At 48.4% G+C, this 16,938-nt stretch overlaps 2 protein-coding genes across 2 annotated transcripts; one reads left to right on the plus strand and one right to left on the minus strand.

The window, feature by feature from the left end:
* Window positions 1–2,145: 2,145 nt before the first annotated feature.
* Window positions 2,146–4,610, plus strand: LOC124704134 (glucan endo-1,3-beta-glucosidase 7-like). Its single transcript, XM_047236370.1, has 3 exons — window positions 2,146–2,539; window positions 3,227–4,275; window positions 4,375–4,610. Exons 1-3 carry the CDS (start codon window positions 2,443–2,445, stop codon window positions 4,510–4,512), a joined length of 1,284 nt encoding a protein of 427 aa, XP_047092326.1. The 5' UTR covers window positions 2,146–2,442; the 3' UTR covers window positions 4,513–4,610.
* Window positions 4,611–4,736: 126 nt separating this feature from the next.
* On the minus strand, window positions 4,737–10,123 carry LOC124704133 (cyclase-associated protein 1-like). Its single transcript, XM_047236369.1, has 10 exons — window positions 9,833–10,123; window positions 9,271–9,442; window positions 9,112–9,176; window positions 7,985–8,309; window positions 7,724–7,886; window positions 6,767–6,876; window positions 6,622–6,677; window positions 6,478–6,534; window positions 5,258–5,401; window positions 4,737–5,082 (listed from the first exon to the last, which is right to left on the minus strand). The coding sequence occupies exons 1-10, from the start codon at window positions 10,121–10,123 to the stop codon at window positions 4,996–4,998; spliced, it is 1,470 nt and encodes a 489-aa protein (XP_047092325.1). The 3' UTR covers window positions 4,737–4,995.
* Window positions 10,124–16,938: the final 6,815 nt, after the last annotated feature.

The raw sequence follows: 16,938 nt of genomic DNA on the forward strand, positions 1-16,938 counted from the left end.
ATGACCGGTAGTCATCCTAGTACATGCAAGTTATGTTACTGGTACGCCAGTAGCCGTTGGGACTTGTCAAGGCCCCCGTGCTGCTCGACTTGGAGCCATATCAGAAGACTGAACAGATTAGCGAGCACCGTCTGCAGCTGCATGCGTGTGATACACGAACCTCAGGCCATAATAAACAGCGATGTTCAGCACATTCATCACGCACTTCCGGATGCCATCCTGATACGATCACACACATTGGTGTCTGTTATGCGTGCCCGTGCGTCACGCCACTAGCTACACACCGGCCAGCGGTGTGAAGGTAGGTAGAATTTGGGAGGAGGAGTTGTCTCATCTAGGACACAATGCCCATCTGGATCCTCATCCCAAGGCAATCCATGGTCGGACGTAAGATAGAAAATGCGTAAAATCATAGACTAGCGGTTTGACGCAAAGTGACCGGCAAGTGTCTACATGGACACAACGCAAACGCAGCGAGTGTCCGAGTGGGGTGTCCTCCCCACTCGGGCCCGCTAGCAGTGGGTGTGGCCTTCATCGCTTCGTCTCTTGCGCTGCCGCATCACCATCAATGGCACACTTCAGGTTCAGCAGGAATGACATGACTGGCATGTGGCGACTGGGCTTCTACACCGTCACCAATGTCACGCTCCTGGATTCCAGCCCCAACATTCTAGCGGATGCGACCCCAACTGCGCCACCAGCTCATCCACCTTTCCTCCACCGTATCCCCTTCTTGTTTCCCAGAGAACAGGCAGCGCGACAACCATGTTCAAAGGATGGCCTTTTAGGAAGACGAAGAATGATAAAGAGGCCGGATCGTTGTCGGCGAAGAAGTAGCCCCGCATCCATGTTCCCGTCATAGCCGACGCGGCCCGGGCCCTCTACCGCAGCCACACGCTATGCGCATCAGGGTGGAATGATGTCCACCTCCCTAGTGGCTGGCTCCTTAGCCACCGGCGGGTTCCCATGTTGTCGGTGTCGTGGCAGGGTTGGGAGAGTAGGCAGGAATAGCCCAACACTGGGCCTTGTTGCCACCTAAACTCCTTTTCAACCCCGCATACGGCATCAACTCACCGTTCTGGGACTCATTCGGGCATCTTCAATGGGATCCGAGGTACCGATCGGTGTTCCTCGACGACGATGAGTTCAACTACGTCGCTTCGCTCGCACTGGTGAAGGAAGATGAGGAGGACGAGGACGAGGACGAGGATGCTGCCACGTGCCGTCTACAACCAAACCACCCGGAGAGGAGGAGCGGGACGACACCGAGGAATACCTCAGCTACCTCACGTACCACAAGGAGAAAGCCAAGGAGGATGGTTAGGTGTACCAGCTTCCCCTCATGCCGAAAGACGTGGATGAGGAGGAGGCCCTCACATGAGGGCCTCGTAGGAGCAACCGTCGCTGCCTCCACCGCAAGCACCGATGTGTTATGTTGCGGCGTTCATGCCTCTAGGCCAGTCTGAGGAGGAGGTTCTATGGGAGGTCATGGACGCCTCGCGCATGTTGTCGCCTCCACCTCTAGCGCCATGGGATCAGTGGCCTGCGCCCCCCACCTCTAGCGTCCACCTCTAGCGTCAAGGGACCAGTGGCCCGCGCCTCCACCAAGAGTGTATCCACTGCCGTCCTCGGATCCCATCTATCCCTGGACGCAGCAGCCACCGGCTGCACCGCCCTTTCCTCCTCCTCCGCCGCTGGTCCAACATCTCACAGTGCCAGGACCCAACTGGCCGTGGACGATGCCGAAGATAATGGACCTCACGAAGGACGACGCAGATAGCCACTAGAATAGGCCTGGGTCTTGGCCTTTTTTTAACATTTTCATATTCTTTAATCTGTATAAATTACATTTCCTATCAATGAAAATATCTATATATAAAAAATACGTTGGGCCGCTGGAAAGGTCCCGACACAAATGAACGATGGGCATGTCGCGGCTAATTTTGTGTTCGCACGCTGATACAAACGGACCAAAACGAATACTTTTTATATTTAAAATGCGTCGGGCTTCCCACGCGGCAACACCGGCCGTCAGATCCCAGCGTCCCTGGGCCACCTCCCTTCGAATTTAGCCACCCAAGTCGTTCATTCAAATTCTGCAGCTTCCTTCCCCGACTCGAAGCTGCTAACCGGCCGGAGCTTTATCTTATTTTCGTACTGTATAGGAGCGGCCTGAGTGAGGGGCTTTAGCGCTTTGCTTGGTCGCCCTCTGGCTGCTTTTGCCAGCAATAAAATTGCGCGAGAAAGAGAAGGAGAGGGAGAGAGCCCACCGTGTGTCCTTCTTTCTCCTCCTCGCTAAGCAACTCATCGTCGTCCGGGGACAACCTTAGTAAGCAGCAGGAGTACTAGTTAAGCTGCAGCCCACCGGAAGCAAGGAAGCGAATCGAGTGCTCCATAAGGTACGAGGAAGCGGCAGACAGAAGTAACCGGAGCTCGATCGACATGGCCGGAGCGGCTATGGCGCGGAGGAGCAGGCGGCCTCTCCTTCTTCCTCTCCTCCTCCTGGGGTTCTTGCTGCTCGCCCATGTCCCTTCTGCAGGTACGTATGGAGTCTCTACTTTGATCGTCGGTTCTGTCAGTCAAGTGTGCGTATCTCAGTTCTGTTCTTGCCGTTGAGGTGTTTGGACTTTGGAAGCTTCTCCGTATCTTTCTCTTATTCCGTTTACTCGAGATTTGAACCGAGCAGCACATGCCCACATATTTGATTCCTTTCTTCATTCCTGCTATTCGAAAAGTAAGGAGTACATGGAGTAAATAATTCGCGGTGTAGTGGAGTAGATGAGGCCTGATCATGGTTCACGTAGCTGTCCAAGTTCTTCAGCCGAAAGCGGTGTTGTTTCTTCGATCGTTTTCTTCTCCATGTCGATCCTCCTTTTCTTTGTCGACATGATTTCATTTTCTGTCAGAGCGGATAGAAAGAATGAGGGTGACAACGATACAATCAGTGTTTGCATTTTGTTGGAGTTTTCTCAGCCGCGCAATTTAGAAGAAGAAAGATGATCCAATCATGCGCCTCGAGCACTCGTGATAAAATCGTATTCGCTCGTGGTGCCATCCCGTGACGATGACTTGTACGGTTGTACCGTTGGAGTACATTGTATTTGAATGTTGGAGTACGTTGTATAGTTTTTGAATTATGCAGAATTTGCTTTGCTCTTAACAAATTTACTGTTCAGTTAAAGTTCTTGTGTTCTTCCTAACGCCGAGACACGTTGTGCCCGTGCAGCGCCGCAGTCCTTCATCGGTATCAACTACGGCGACGTGGCCGACAACCTGCCGCCGCCGGCGTCGACGGCGCGCCTCCTCAAGTCCACGACCATCGGCAAGGTGCGCCTCTACCGCACCGACCCGGCCGTGGTCTCCGCCTTCGCCGGCACGGGCATCTCCCTGCTCCTCGGCGCAGCCAACGGCGACATCCCAAACTTCGCGTCCTCGCCGTCGGCCGCCGCCGCCTGGGTGGCCTCCCACCTCCCATCCACCTCCTCCCCGGCCATCAACGGCATCTCCGTCGGCAACGAGGTGCTCTTCGCGGACGACGCCACGCTGGCCGCGCAGCTGGTGCCGGCGCTGCAGAACGTGTACGACGCGCTGCCGCCCAACTCCAGCATCAAGGTCTCCACCGTGAACGCCATGGACGTGCTGGCCTCCTCCGACCCGCCCTCCTCGGGCGCGTTCAAGCCGGCGCTGGCCGCCGCGCTCGACCCGCTCCTCGCCTTCCTCAGCAAGACCGGCTCGCCGTTCCTCGTCAACCCGTACCCGTACTTCGCGTACCAGGACGACCCGCGGCCCGACACTCTCGCCTTCTGCCTCTTCCAGCCCAACGCCGGCCGGCCGGACGCCGGGTCGGGGCTCACTTACACCAGCATGTTCGACGCGCAAGTGGACGCCGTGCGCGCCGCGCTGGACGCCAAGGGGTACAAGGACGTGGAGGTCGTGGTGGCCGAGACCGGCTGGCCGCACAGCGGCGGCGCCGACGAGGCCGGCGCGTCGGTGGAGAACGCGCGCGCGTTCGTGTCCGGCCTCGTGTCGCACCTCCGGTCCATGGTGGGGACGCCGCGGATGCCGGGGAAGTCGGTGGACACCTACCTCTTCGCCGTGTACGACGAGGACCTCAAGCCCGGGAAGGCGTCGGAGAAGTCGTTCGGGCTGTTCCAGACCACGCTCACCGAGACGTACCCGACGGGGCTGATGAGGAACGGCACCGCGGGCTTGGCGCCCGCACCGGCGCCGACACAGAAGGTGCCGCCGGCCAGCCCTCCTCCGGCGACGCAGCAGGTGGGTTTTCACTTCTGATCACACTCTGTGATCTGTACTTTGTTTAAAGTTTGTTGCTTAGAGAACTTACGACGGAGCTATGGCTTCCAACTGGTGCAGGTGACTCCGACCCCTCCAGTGCAGCCGGGCGCGGCGGCAGCGTCTTCTCGTCACAATCGTAGTGCTGCTGAATCGTCCCGCACTTTCTCGGCCCTCCATCTTTTTGCTTGTTTCGGGTTTATGGCTTTGTTGGTCTGATCTTTTACTTCAGTTCTGCAATTGATGTGAAGTGTATTGAGGCAAAATCATGTTATGCCGGTCTGTGTCTTTGCATTGTCAAACAACAGTTCAACTCATATACGATGTGGATGTGCAAGGAATACCATTTCCAGAGCAGCAGGCAGCCTCAAGACGTTGAGGAAACAGTCAATCACATCAAAGAGACGCATACAGTGCAATGACAAACTGACAATCATGTTGTAAAAAAGAATGACCAGCTGAAAGATACACAAAGTTGTTCGCTGGCATACAAATACACCAACCATGTGTAAGCACAACATACAACCCGCACACACTGGGCACTGGGCAAGGACAACAGAAACAACAATCCGCACGCAACACCTAATGCTTCATAAGAAGTCAAGTACAGCTCTACAACTCTCAGCATACCACCATCTTAAAAAACAAGACAGGCAGCATCAACCAACCAAACAACAACACACAAAAAATACATCATCAGATTTATGCGCCAGAGTGAGAAACCGGTGAGGTGATGAACTGTCCGTCCTTGAAAGTGTGAATGTACTGCTGAGGCAAAGCATGCTCCACCTGCAGCATAAGAACCCAAGTTAGGTATAAGAGTGGAAGTTAATTGTAGGAACATGGACTACATGCCCATCAACCTGTAACCAGCCCGCTCATGGAGCAGGCTCTAGGCTACTCATAGCACTACAGCACTTGGTACAAGTCACACGTGATAATGTGAGTGCAAATCACATCTTACCCAGTCACCATCAGTGACGCCGCTAGGAACCAATACATTCATTTCACTTGATTTAGCCGAAGTAATAGAAGCTCCCAGGGAATCTTTGCTCAAGTATAACTGACACCCAGATGAGTTGTCGATTGATATTGTCGGTGCGGTACCCTACAGATATAAGACGATACTTTTAGTCATTCACGGCACTATAAGTAGCAGAATTAACAAAAGTTGCATTCGGTATAGTGAGCTTATGTGGATTGCAGTTAAATGGAGTGCAGAGTGATTGAGAAAAAAATAGCACAGTACCACAGCAAACAAGGAGTAAATAAAATAACATACAATGTGATGAATTGTTAGGCCTAGGGCCGGAACTTAGTGGCCTTTCCAATGGTACTTTGAAATTAGCAACTATCGGGCAATTGAGCTTATAAAATTTGTAACCATACATTGAGAATTGAACTAAATAGGGAAACATGAACCTGGAAGTTCAAATAAGCAAAGTTGTCAACACCATGTGAAAGATCAATTTTCATAACAAAAGATTCGAGGAAGTAAGATGCAATCCAATCTTATGTCAAGAGGCTTTTTCAAAGCACACAGTGGAAGAAAAAAAAAAAGGTACACATAAGAACATTATTTAAATCACGTGTTACAATAAACTTCCTAGGGAAAGGATAATAAGAAAATGAAAAACAGAGAACAATGTGGAAAACAATCCCAGAAAAGGAACATATTCAACACCAGATACCTCTGTCAGTAAAGGATAGTACCATGAAAACAGACTGTTCTCATTACATTATCTAAGAATAACTAGATAAGAAAGGAGTTATCCGCAAATTCTAGATTCCGTATTTCCTTTTATCTTCATCTATTAAATGAAATATCTTCTTTTCAAATACTATAGTTTTTAAACGATATAAGTTTTCTACAGATATGAAATGGCTTCTTCCATGTCTCTCACACATTGATCTCTCCGGTCCAAAGTTTTTTTTTGGTATTTAATGTGCAATTTTGGGCGATAATTATTTGACATAGATATCTGATGTCTATGCAAATATTTTTAACAGAATTTGGAAGACAAGTAATATTGCACCATTAGTTGTGCTCAAACCTGCTACTACAAGCATTGTCAAGGTTCGAATGGTTTGACCAACACGTAAACAAAAGTGATAATTTTAGAGTGGGGAGATGGAATGAAATACTTCAATTTATAAATATAAATGCAGAAAATAATTCAATACCTGACACTGAACCTCAACACCGTTGCAGTTGACAACCTCAAAAGCTGCTACGACATCCTGCAATACATAGTAAACTAACTTAGCCTTGATATATGCAATACTAGTTTGCTGATGCCCACTTGTCCAAGAAAAGTTTTGGCTAACCTTGAAAACGATTCCAAATTTGGTGCATTTGTCGACAGTGATATTGTTTACTTTACCTGCAACATGTTTTATATATATTTGCAGTTTATCAAAAGCTTACACAGAAACGCAAAATATACATAGTAAATATACTAATAGACATTACCATTTACTTGAAGGACGGCATCCTTGCATCCATAGACATAGACGGATTGTTTCGAATCACAGTCATCAATAGCAAGGTCCTTTTTACCAACTTGATTTTCAACCACCCATCTGCCATTTTTCTAACATCAGACGGAATACAAAACACAATAATCAACTGTAAAGAGATAAGTGTTCATTTTTCTAGAATCAAAATATTATGCTACTCATTAAATGATGCAAACTCACCTAAACAACATATAAAAATTACCATAACTTAGAGAAGTCTAGTACTCTAGTGGTAGGGTCACAGTGTTGCATCGCTGCTGACCAGAGTTCGAATCGTGTCAGGAGCGAATTTCAGGTATCTCACCTGGGTGGGCTCTACCTATTTAAAATGCCACGAGGTTCCTCCTCTCTTGGATTAGTTTTAATTACCACTGATAAGAAAATTAATTCAGCATAGGAAATTGCCTCCTTGCACATCAGATGGGACTATATTCTGTGTTATAAAATTGCATCTCATCCTTAATTCAAACTTAAATCCATGTGCTTTTCTAATTATCTTTGCAATATTTTTCTTGATATATCACATTTAATTATCTGTGCAAGGTGATCTTTTTTCTTACACCATGAAAGCTATTTGTCGCTTCATCACACTGGCCCTTTGTCTTACTTAAACTCATTAATCCATCTATTTTTATGCTACAAACCTAACACATGCAAACATTCATCTAACATGTAATCGACCAGAACTATAAATCCATCTCACTTTTAGCTTCCCTATCAACCATGCCCAAATAACATTCTTGCACCTTCTCTGCCCATTCTCTAACCGAAATAATCAAACACAGGGCCTTGACGATTAATTTACATGGTTGGGCCTGCATGTACCAGTGACAACCTGTACTAACACCCTAGATAATATATGCTCGATGTCAATATTGTGACAATTTTCTTAACTATAGTTAAGACTCACTTGCGACCCATCTGAAGCTCCAGTTTTGGGGGTGCAGATTTGAAGGCAAAGGATCCTGCACGAGAAGTCTTCTCGGGAGCAGGAGCAGCAGCAGTACTGTTAACAACACCACTTCTGTCAGCACGGTTTTTAGTCTTCATGTCATCAGTAACCTTTCGCAACCCTGCACAAAAAAAAGCGGGGCTTAGTACGTCTGCTATTCACCTGTGAGAGGGTAAAACAAATCCTCCAGCCATATACAAAGCAGGTGCTTTCATCTACCTGTAGTAACAGCTTTGCCCGCGCTAATCTCTTGGAAGACAGCTGACATTCCTTGTTTAGGCTGTGAAGACTTTGGAGATTTATCTGCGCTAAAAAGAGGAGCTGAAGGTGGAGCTGGTGGAGGGGGGCCCTTAACCGCCGGCGCTTTAGGTGTTGGAGCAGCAGCCTTTGGTTGGACAGCAGGTGCACTTCCAGCAGGACCCCAGACAGGCCCAAGAGGGTAATACTTTTTTACATAATCCCGCAAGCCTGGGATGTAGAGCTCCTTCAAAGCTTTAGCCCACTCAACATGGTCAGCATCTTTGTTCCTGTACTCAACAAGAACCTAAGAGAAAAATGGTGTAAGCATCATGAACCATATACCACTATAAATATGAATTTGGTTTCGTAGCAGAATGAAAACTTTCAGCTGGATTTGTAATAGCATTGCAATGTGATGAACTAGATAAATCGCTCTTTTATGAGGAAATTGTACAAACTTTAATCAATATCACCAGACAATGCAGGCAAAACATGATCAACTGCTTTGAAATTAGCTTATACCTGGATTAGCCAATACATAGAAGATATGGAGATCTTCATTGTAGTTCAGGAACAAAACCATTATTGTTATCATCAACTTCATGCTATTGTAGGCCATTTTATAGTATTAACTAATTTGAAACTTACCCTAAGAAGCTCATTTAAAATCTGAACAATAGATAAGTTGTCGAAAAACTCATAGTCCCTGAAATCCCTTCCAGAAATATGAAGATAGCCAGGTTGACCTTGTCGCTTCCTCAATCATTTTCGTGCAAAATAGCACCTTACAAGCTTATCTCAATTGTCCTAACAAGTACTGTTTTAGATGCTCGTAAGGTTCCATTTCTCACGGATGAAAATGGCTATGAAAACAAGGTTGTCTAAGAGCTAGTATTGAGACAAACATAAATGCTAATGGGGTGTTTGCTCGAACAAAAAAGGATGCTAGTCAGTGTGTTATTACTACATCCCATTAATCTATTGTAGACCCAAAAAGGAAACAAAACCGAAGCATTGTTCGCTAATCCAACTGCAGTAGCAAGTACAAATACCGCATGTAAAGCGGAACAAAATTACAAAAATGACGTAATAGAAAAGGTATATACCTTGTTATTGTAGAACTCCGCCATCTGCCAACTTTCTTCAACATGTGCAGTTGGGAAACTCATGCCTTACAAAGAGGAAGAATAAAAGGAAATCAGGGGTTTAACTTGTATAACCTCTTCGTGACTCAAAATCGAAGCCTACAAAGCAATTTCACTAACCCATATCTTTTCCTAAGAATGCCACCCAAGCCAAGGCAGCGAGACTGTCAGCAACACTCTTCATGTGGTTGAAGTAGTCGGGCCTCCTTCCTTCAGTCATAGCAGCTGCTTTTGCACAAGCATCATTCAGAGGCTTAAAGAAATCCTGCGCACTGGCCATTGATGCAGGTTTCTGCATAACCAAAGAAACATCGCTCAGTGAGTAAGAACGCGGTTCGCATTTTCCAGATCCAACAAGCGCCGAGCTAACTTTGCTTCAAGTGTTAATGCATTTGCTGATAAATCTGTACTGCTTGTACATCCCGGGATCCTATATCCCTATGCTGAACTACTGTCTAGAGAAGCCATTCCAACAGCATGAGCTCAGCCCCAGACGTCTCGATCAAGCAAATCCTAAACTTCCTAACCTTCGCATCATAATCTCGGCTCGATCAGCCGTTCCCGCGAAACTCCTCACTCAGACACGCTTTAGATTACCAAAACAGACGGAGATCTAGGCGCTGAGCACAGCCGACGGGAACGGATCGAGGGAGGTAAAGACTAAAGAGCGCGTGAGCCGTACCTGGAGCTGCTTGGCCCGGACGAGGAGGTCCTTGGCGACGGCGAAGGCCTCGGCGAGGACTTTGGTGGCCTCGAGCACCTTGCCGCCGATCTTCTCGGCCGCGGCGTTGAGGCGGGCGAAGGCTTGGGCGACGAACTCGTCGTAGGCCACGATCGCCGGATCCGACGCCGCCGGGACGCCCTCGAGGTCGCGCGGCGTACCGGAGAGCGAGGCGCCGGACGGCGCGGCGGCGGCGGCGGCCTCGAGGCGCGCCACCGCGGCCTCGAGCCGCTCGACGAGCGCTTGCTCCATGGCGGTGGAAGGAATCGGGGCTGGGGGTTGGGGAGTTCGTGCGGCGGCGTGCGCTGAGCGGAGCGCGTCTCTGTGGCGCCGCTTCCAGCTGGTGCGGTTTTAATGGCTTTTTGCGGCTTCGCGAGGCGGAGGAGCTTTGTGCTGCTGCCAGCGTTTTCCTTTCCTTTTTCTGTGGCGACAAGAAATATGAGATGGCGCCGCCGCGGTATTGGATAATTCTCGCTTTCAGGAATACACCGGCAAAAAGTTCAGATAGTGCACAGCAAAATGTTGAAGTTCCTATACATGTATCGGGAGCTTCCCAATTGTGTGAAAGTATTTCGGTGCATATTATCAAGTCATGTCCTATATACCATGGCTGAATTAACACCAACCTGGGTGTGTGTGTGTGTGTGTGGTGGATTGACCATTGCCACATAGACCAAGGGTCCACATGTTTTTGGGGCAATCTAGAAGGTAGAGGCGACCGGCATGGCCGCATTTTCACCGAGCATTGTTGAAGTACCCTTTTTCCCGCCTTTCCATCAAAGGCATGAGGGCGGAGGAGAAGACATTAGGCTGGGTGTAAAGAAAAGTAAAACGAGAGAGCATCGGAGGTGGAACAGAGGAGAAGGACATATCACCCAAAGGGAAGAAGGAGATAGATGATTTATGAAAAGGAGGATAGTAAACAAGAGAAGGGGAGGAAAACATTTATGATGACTATTTTTGAATTATTTCTTAGTTACACTGGCAGGCATGTAGTGGCAGATGCCTAAATCATGTTTTGTTCCCAACCGATGATCCATTTCCCCCAGAAAGATGTGGTTTTATTCGATTTTATGATTTTGTGAGCGGCATTGTTTGACATGTAGCTTCCTTTTATTTTTCTGTGATGACAAGAGAAACATAAGCGATAGTGTTGTTGCTATAGTATTGGATAATTCACGCTTTTAGAATACGACCGAGGACACAAAGAGAGAAAGACTTGGAGCGGAGAAGATGGATAGAACACCAAAGGTGAGAGAAAGAGAGAAGGGAAGGGTCGTGCAAAAGAGTGGTAGTAAATAAATACATTTATTATGATAATTTCAAATATTTCTTACTAACGGTCGTGGTGATGTTTTGCCGCCAACTGACACTCAGCCTACACGGGTGCTGAATCCGCTATGTATGCGGATCACATCAGAATTTGCTCGGAGCCACTTTTTGTACTGCGAAATAAGCACACTTTTTATTTCATTAGGATTTACTTAACAGCCTTAAAACTTACTTGTACCGTATAGTATATTTTGAACGACAGATTAACATAATCCATTATATTGACACAATTCAATTTTCACTAAAAGCGAAACCCACACCGCATAGTCTAATAATCAGGGAGCAAATTCAAATATCAAAATATCTGTACTAACTCCGTATACTAAAAGTGAAGGTCAGCATTACCGTGTCCGTGCAAAAAAACAAAAGTACCGTGCTAGTGTTGCTCTAAACTTTCAAACATGATCATTTTTCAATCTCTTCAGAGTCTATGAGCTCAGATTGTTCCCGAAAGTTGAAGGGAACTACCAAAGTCCACCATAGAAAGAGATGTACCATAGTAATGGCACCTCTTTGCCTCAAAATTCCTTGATGTTAGCGCTTGTTAGATTAGTTGGTGTACCGGCGGCAGTATGTCCCATGTTCTATCGTGTTCAGAGGATGAATGACGTTGTGCTTAATTTGAGATTCTATCGTGATGAAAATATTTCAATTTATGGGTATCTTTGGATTGAAAGATTGAAAAACGCAGTAATAAGAAAAAATATGTAAACATCATAGGATTGTGTGCAAAAAAGAGGATTGTAAAACACGGGTAAACACATGAATAGTCGCTTGGATGGAACATGAGAAAAACACATAATTGGAACATGATATTTTTTACATATAATATTCCACCCTCTTCCAATGTAACTAATATGTTTGGTAATTGGCTAAATGGAGTGAATAAGAAGGATAAACTGTATATTCAAATTGGTGTTTCGGCAATTTGTTGGTCGATTTGGACTAGTCGGAATGATATTATCTTTAATAAATAAAAGGGAATAATTTTTTTGCAGTTTATTCTTCGTGCGGCGTATTGGTTACAACAATGGGCATACTTGCTCCCGGCGGACCAGCGGGATACCATGGTTACTGGATGCAACCGGCTCCTGGAGGTCACTCAGGACTGCTATTTCCAGGCTACTGGATGGCGACACATTAGCAGAATTCTAGATGGATAGTTCTTTGTCTACCATTCATCTATTTTTGTTCCATTTCGATACTTTTTTAGATTGCTTGGTCTGCGAGACTATCTTTATGTAATAAGTACTTGACGTTGACGTTTTATTTAATAAATGGTTGTGTGCATCGATTGATGCAGAGGCCGAGGCTATGCTCCCATATCTAAAAAAAACATGAGAAAAACACAGAAAAAGTTGCCTCAATCCTACACACTTGAGTATAAAAAAAGGTTGCAGTGCATGCTAAAACTCCTATGAAATTAAGGCATAGAAATCCAGTACATAGGAATTTTGTTACCACAATTCTTTTGATCTTAAGACAATCCATAGAAACAAAAACCCTAAGGATTGCAATCTTACAAAAGTCATATGAAATTCCTACAATCTAAAGAGGCCCTATATTATGGAAATCATTTCCCCCGCTGCCCCCTCTCTCGACTCTCAAGAACACTCTTCTCCTATTCTCTAGGTTTGGTAGATGTCTCTCTCTAAAATAGGAAGGAAAAAGCATATTGTAACAAGTACAAATACTTGAATGCCTTATATGCGGTATTTTCTGTTTTTTTCCTTCCGTAATTGTTGGGCACTTCCTTTTTCGTGTGTGGCCATTTTGTTCTGATTTCACGCAACCGAGCGAAAGGATGTTTTGAGATCGTACTCCACGTCAGGCGCCGTAGCTTGTTCCCATAGGTTTTTTTACGTGGGTGTAGCATTATTGCCTTATATACAAAGTAAGTGAAAACTTATTCTTGTGTGTTCTTATTTATGTAACTCTTTTGTAAGGTTTTCTAAATAACTTCATCTACCAAGTACAACCTCATTCACTAGTTTCTGGCCATCTTTTGCTCTTTCTCTAGTACGTGTGGACTGAGGATCACCCCTCATTTTCATATTGCAGTTTACCATATACGTACTACCAAAAACCAATTTTTGCTGAGTATACGCCTGTTTACGAGTGTTTTTAGTTTGGGACTCGAAAAATAAGTCATTTGCTGAGTGTTAAACAGACTAATGCTCCTAAATTACCTAAATATAATTTCATCTACCAAGTACAACCTCATTTGGTTGTTCATTAACAAGTTTGACCCTCCTTATTAACGTAAGGATTGGGGCTCGCCCCTCATTCTCCTATTCCAGTTTACCATGTATATGTTTGCCTCTTCTCAAAGCACTTAAAGAGTGAACAATCGACAATTTTTAGTTAGAAGTGTAGAATAGGATGCAACGTACAATATATTGATTGGGTGCAGATTCACGTACACATATAGGCCTCGTCCTCAACTATACAAGGAAAAAAGGAGGACCAGCAATAATACAAAAGATACAAGTATATATATACTGACCCCCCCCCCTCCCCAGAATGTACAAGGATGTCGCCTAGAGGGGGTGAATAGGAGGATTTTAAAAACTTCTACTTGAGAACTAAACAAGGCGGAATAAAACTACTTAAGCTTTACTTGTTTAGCTCAAAGTCTATCAACTAGGATTTGCCTATGTGCACTAACAACCTATGCTAAGTATGATGAGCAACAAGGTGATAGCTAAGTAGATATGGAATATCAAGCACGAAGGCTATCACAATGTAAAGTGCATAGGTAAAGGAACACGGGTTGAGAAGTAACCGGTTCACGAGGAGACGACGATGTTTTCCCGAAGTTCACACCCTTGGGTGTTACGTCTCCGTTGGAGCGGTGTGGAGGCACGAGGCACTCCAATGAGCCGCTAGGGCCACCGTATTCTCCTCGAGCCTTTCCACCAAAGGGAAAGCCTCGATCCACTAAGGGACCCTTGAGGGTGGTCACCGAACCCGTACAAGCTTGGGGCAAACACCCAAGTATCAAACTTGAGGCAAACTCCGCAACACCGGAGGTGTTGTGGGTATACTTCATAGGTGTACCATCGACAGTGCCTAGATCCGGCAAGCCCGGGTGGCCCACGGACGGTGATGAGGCATGTGGCCCATCGGGCGGCCCGATTGCTCGTTGATCATGAAGGAAGAAGTCCAGCCCAGGATCAGCAGGCCGGATCCGTACCGACGTAGGAGTAACCCGGATCCATGGAGGCCCATGAGGAACCCGGATCCAGGACGACGTGTATGGAAGGCGGATCCGTGACGTGCACGGCAAGATATTGTACCGTAGTTAGGCTATCTGTAATCCGGCTAGGACTCTCCATGTAAACCCTAGATCCGTGCGCCTTTATAAGCCGGATCTCAGGAGCCCTAGAGGCACAACCACAACTCATTGTAACAACGCGAAAGCGCCCGGATAATTCCGGCACAAGCGAGCAGTAGGCCCCGTTATCGTGCGTGTGTTCCGAAGCTGGGTAACTCGCGTACCACCGTCCCGTGTGCACTCCGCCCTATGGCCCCTACTTCTTCTCCCCTCGTGAGGATCCCTCCTCCGAGGTACCGTCGATCAGGCAACGACGGCTGGCGCCCACCGTGGGGCCTGCGGCGTCCGGAGGCCGGAACCGGGAGGGTTCCGCCATGGGAAGCTACGACGACACCATCGCCGTGGGGCGTGTCCTTTACGCCGGAAATCTGCCGATCGTCCCTCCGGATGAGTGTTGGATTCTCGGCTAAAACCGACCCCGTCAAGCTCTCCATCGTCCCAGCTTGGCGGCATACACATCTTCATCGGGAAACCGTCGATTCCGACGGAAACCCACCGGTAAGTAGCGCCGACGCGACCGCCGCCGAGCGGGACGCGAGCCGCGAAGATCCGATCCGAGACGCCGGAACTTCCTAGCGAAGATTCCGCCTTAGATCCGAAAAAATCAAAACCCACCCAATCCGCCCCTGAGCAGGAAGTAACGGTGGAAGACCAATGCAGATCCGCCTGGGTCTCCCAGGTGTTAGAGAAGCAAAGGTGTCACTTCGTACACTTCTTGGCCCATACCGCCGGAACCGCCCCTCAAGCAGTCGGAGCAGGTCCCGAGCAGGTCGCGGCCCCGGAAAACAACGCTGCTCCGGATCAGCAGGAGGCTGTCGGAGAAAGCGAAACTCCGGTTGAAGAGTCGATCTTGGGAAATCTAAGCCCAATCTCCGGAGACACCCAGTCCATGGACACTGCAGAGTTTGATCGCAAGGTGACGGAACTCGGATACGGTGAACAACCTGAAGTCGATTCCGTCCAGCCAAAGCAGGTACTTGCAACTGTAGCGGCGCTTGGAGAAGACGGATCCGAAGCGGCAGACACTCAATCCGACCCCCAGCCATCTCGCCATGGATCTCCGATGTCGCGGGAACGGCCCCGTAGGGATCCTTCCTCGGAGAGCCTCCTGTCGCCCGAAGAGATAGTCGCACAAGCACGCATGGATTTGGTCGCAAAGTCAGACGTCCTCAACAAGCCAATAACTCCTGGCGATGCCGCAGATCCGGAGGCTTTAGAGGCCACCAGAAAGGAGATGCTGGCCACTGCCAAAAAGTTTGCCAATACCGCAGCTGCTATATTGGATGAGAGGGAAGAAGCTGCACTGATCATGGATCGCTTTGAAAGACAGGATCGCGAAGTCACCGCAACACTCGAGCAAGTCAAGAGTATGAGAGCGGAGTGGGAGGTGAAAATGACCTACGCACAGGCGGAGGGCTGATAGAATCGTCGGAGAAGCAATCCCTCCCCGCGGGATCAACTTCGCAACCCTCGCCGAACAGCGGCCGCTCGCTACCCCAAAGGACAACTTGGCAAGAGCTGCAGAAATTCTGAAGAAAAGTGACGAGGAGGTTGACATCAACTACTTGCGCACGCTCGTCGCTTCGGCGGTTAAACAGACGAGCAAGGCGGATACTTCGCGCAAGTTGGAATCCAACCCGGAGCATTGCGTCTCCACCGCGCGAAGGACGCCCACAACAATCGCCATCGAGATGACGAATCGCGAACCGGATCCTCGGAACGCGAAGGAAAGCCAGGGAACACCCAAATCCGATCCCCGTACCATCAAAGACGCCACCGTCAGATCCGAGAAAGGGAAAGGATGCAATGTACTCCGGACGAGACAAGTACCGCAACGCCTCTCCTCCACCTAACGGTTACCCGCGTCCCCTCGTCGCCGTAGTCCAGCCGGAAACACCGAGGCCTCAAGGGCATGGTGGAATTATTATCCGCGACATCGTGATGCCTTCCGGAAACCGGAACAGGGAGCGCACGCCGGAGCCTCGCCGGAATCAGAACAATGATCGTGAGCCCGAGCCTAGGAGGAGCCGGAATGAGGAGCGCGACCCGGAGCCCCGCCGGAGCCGGGACCGACCGGGGCAGCCGGCGTCATGGCGAAGGCAGCCACGGAGCCGGAGCCGGCACCGGGAGGGCCGGGGAGAATCCGCAGGCGGAAGCGAGAGGTCGGATCGGCCCCCTCGCAGGTCTCCCTCACCACCACCTAGCGGTGGCGGCGGAGGTGGAGGCGGAGGCGGTGGCCGGAGATCTCGCTCTCGCTCACAGTCCCCCCGACACGGCTCGCGCGACGCACGGGAACGCCTCAACGAATACAGAACCGACTACATCGGACCGAAGTGCTTTGGCAGGATGATTCGAGAGGAACCAAAGCCAAGGAGCTCCCTCAAGCTACCCGGAAACC

The sequence above is a fragment of the Lolium rigidum genome, chromosome 3, assembly GCF_022539505.1.
Source record: "Lolium rigidum isolate FL_2022 chromosome 3, APGP_CSIRO_Lrig_0.1, whole genome shotgun sequence".
NCBI lineage: Eukaryota > Viridiplantae > Streptophyta > Magnoliopsida > Poales > Poaceae > Lolium > Lolium rigidum.

Excerpts from the sequence above, each read along its gene's own strand:
- LOC124704133 (XM_047236369.1), bottom strand. The coding sequence starts at position 10,123 with ATGGAGCAAGCGCTCGTCGAGCGGCTCGAGGCCGCGGTGGCGCGCCTC. Across the intron at positions 9,443-9,832 it reads TCCGGGCCAAGCAGCTCCAG|AAACCTGCATCAATGGCCAG; the intron begins GTACGGCTCACG and ends TTGGTTATGCAG. Across the intron at positions 6,535-6,621 it reads AATTTGGAATCGTTTTCAAG|GATGTCGTAGCAGCTTTTGA; the intron begins GTTAGCCAAAAC and ends TATGTATTGCAG.
- LOC124704134 (XM_047236370.1), top strand. The coding sequence starts at position 2,443 with ATGGCCGGAGCGGCTATGGCGCGGAGGAGCAGGCGGCCTCTCCTTCTT. Across the intron at positions 2,540-3,226 it reads CGCCCATGTCCCTTCTGCAG|CGCCGCAGTCCTTCATCGGT; the intron begins GTACGTATGGAG and ends GTGCCCGTGCAG. Across the intron at positions 4,276-4,374 it reads CTCCTCCGGCGACGCAGCAG|GTGACTCCGACCCCTCCAGT; the intron begins GTGGGTTTTCAC and ends CAACTGGTGCAG.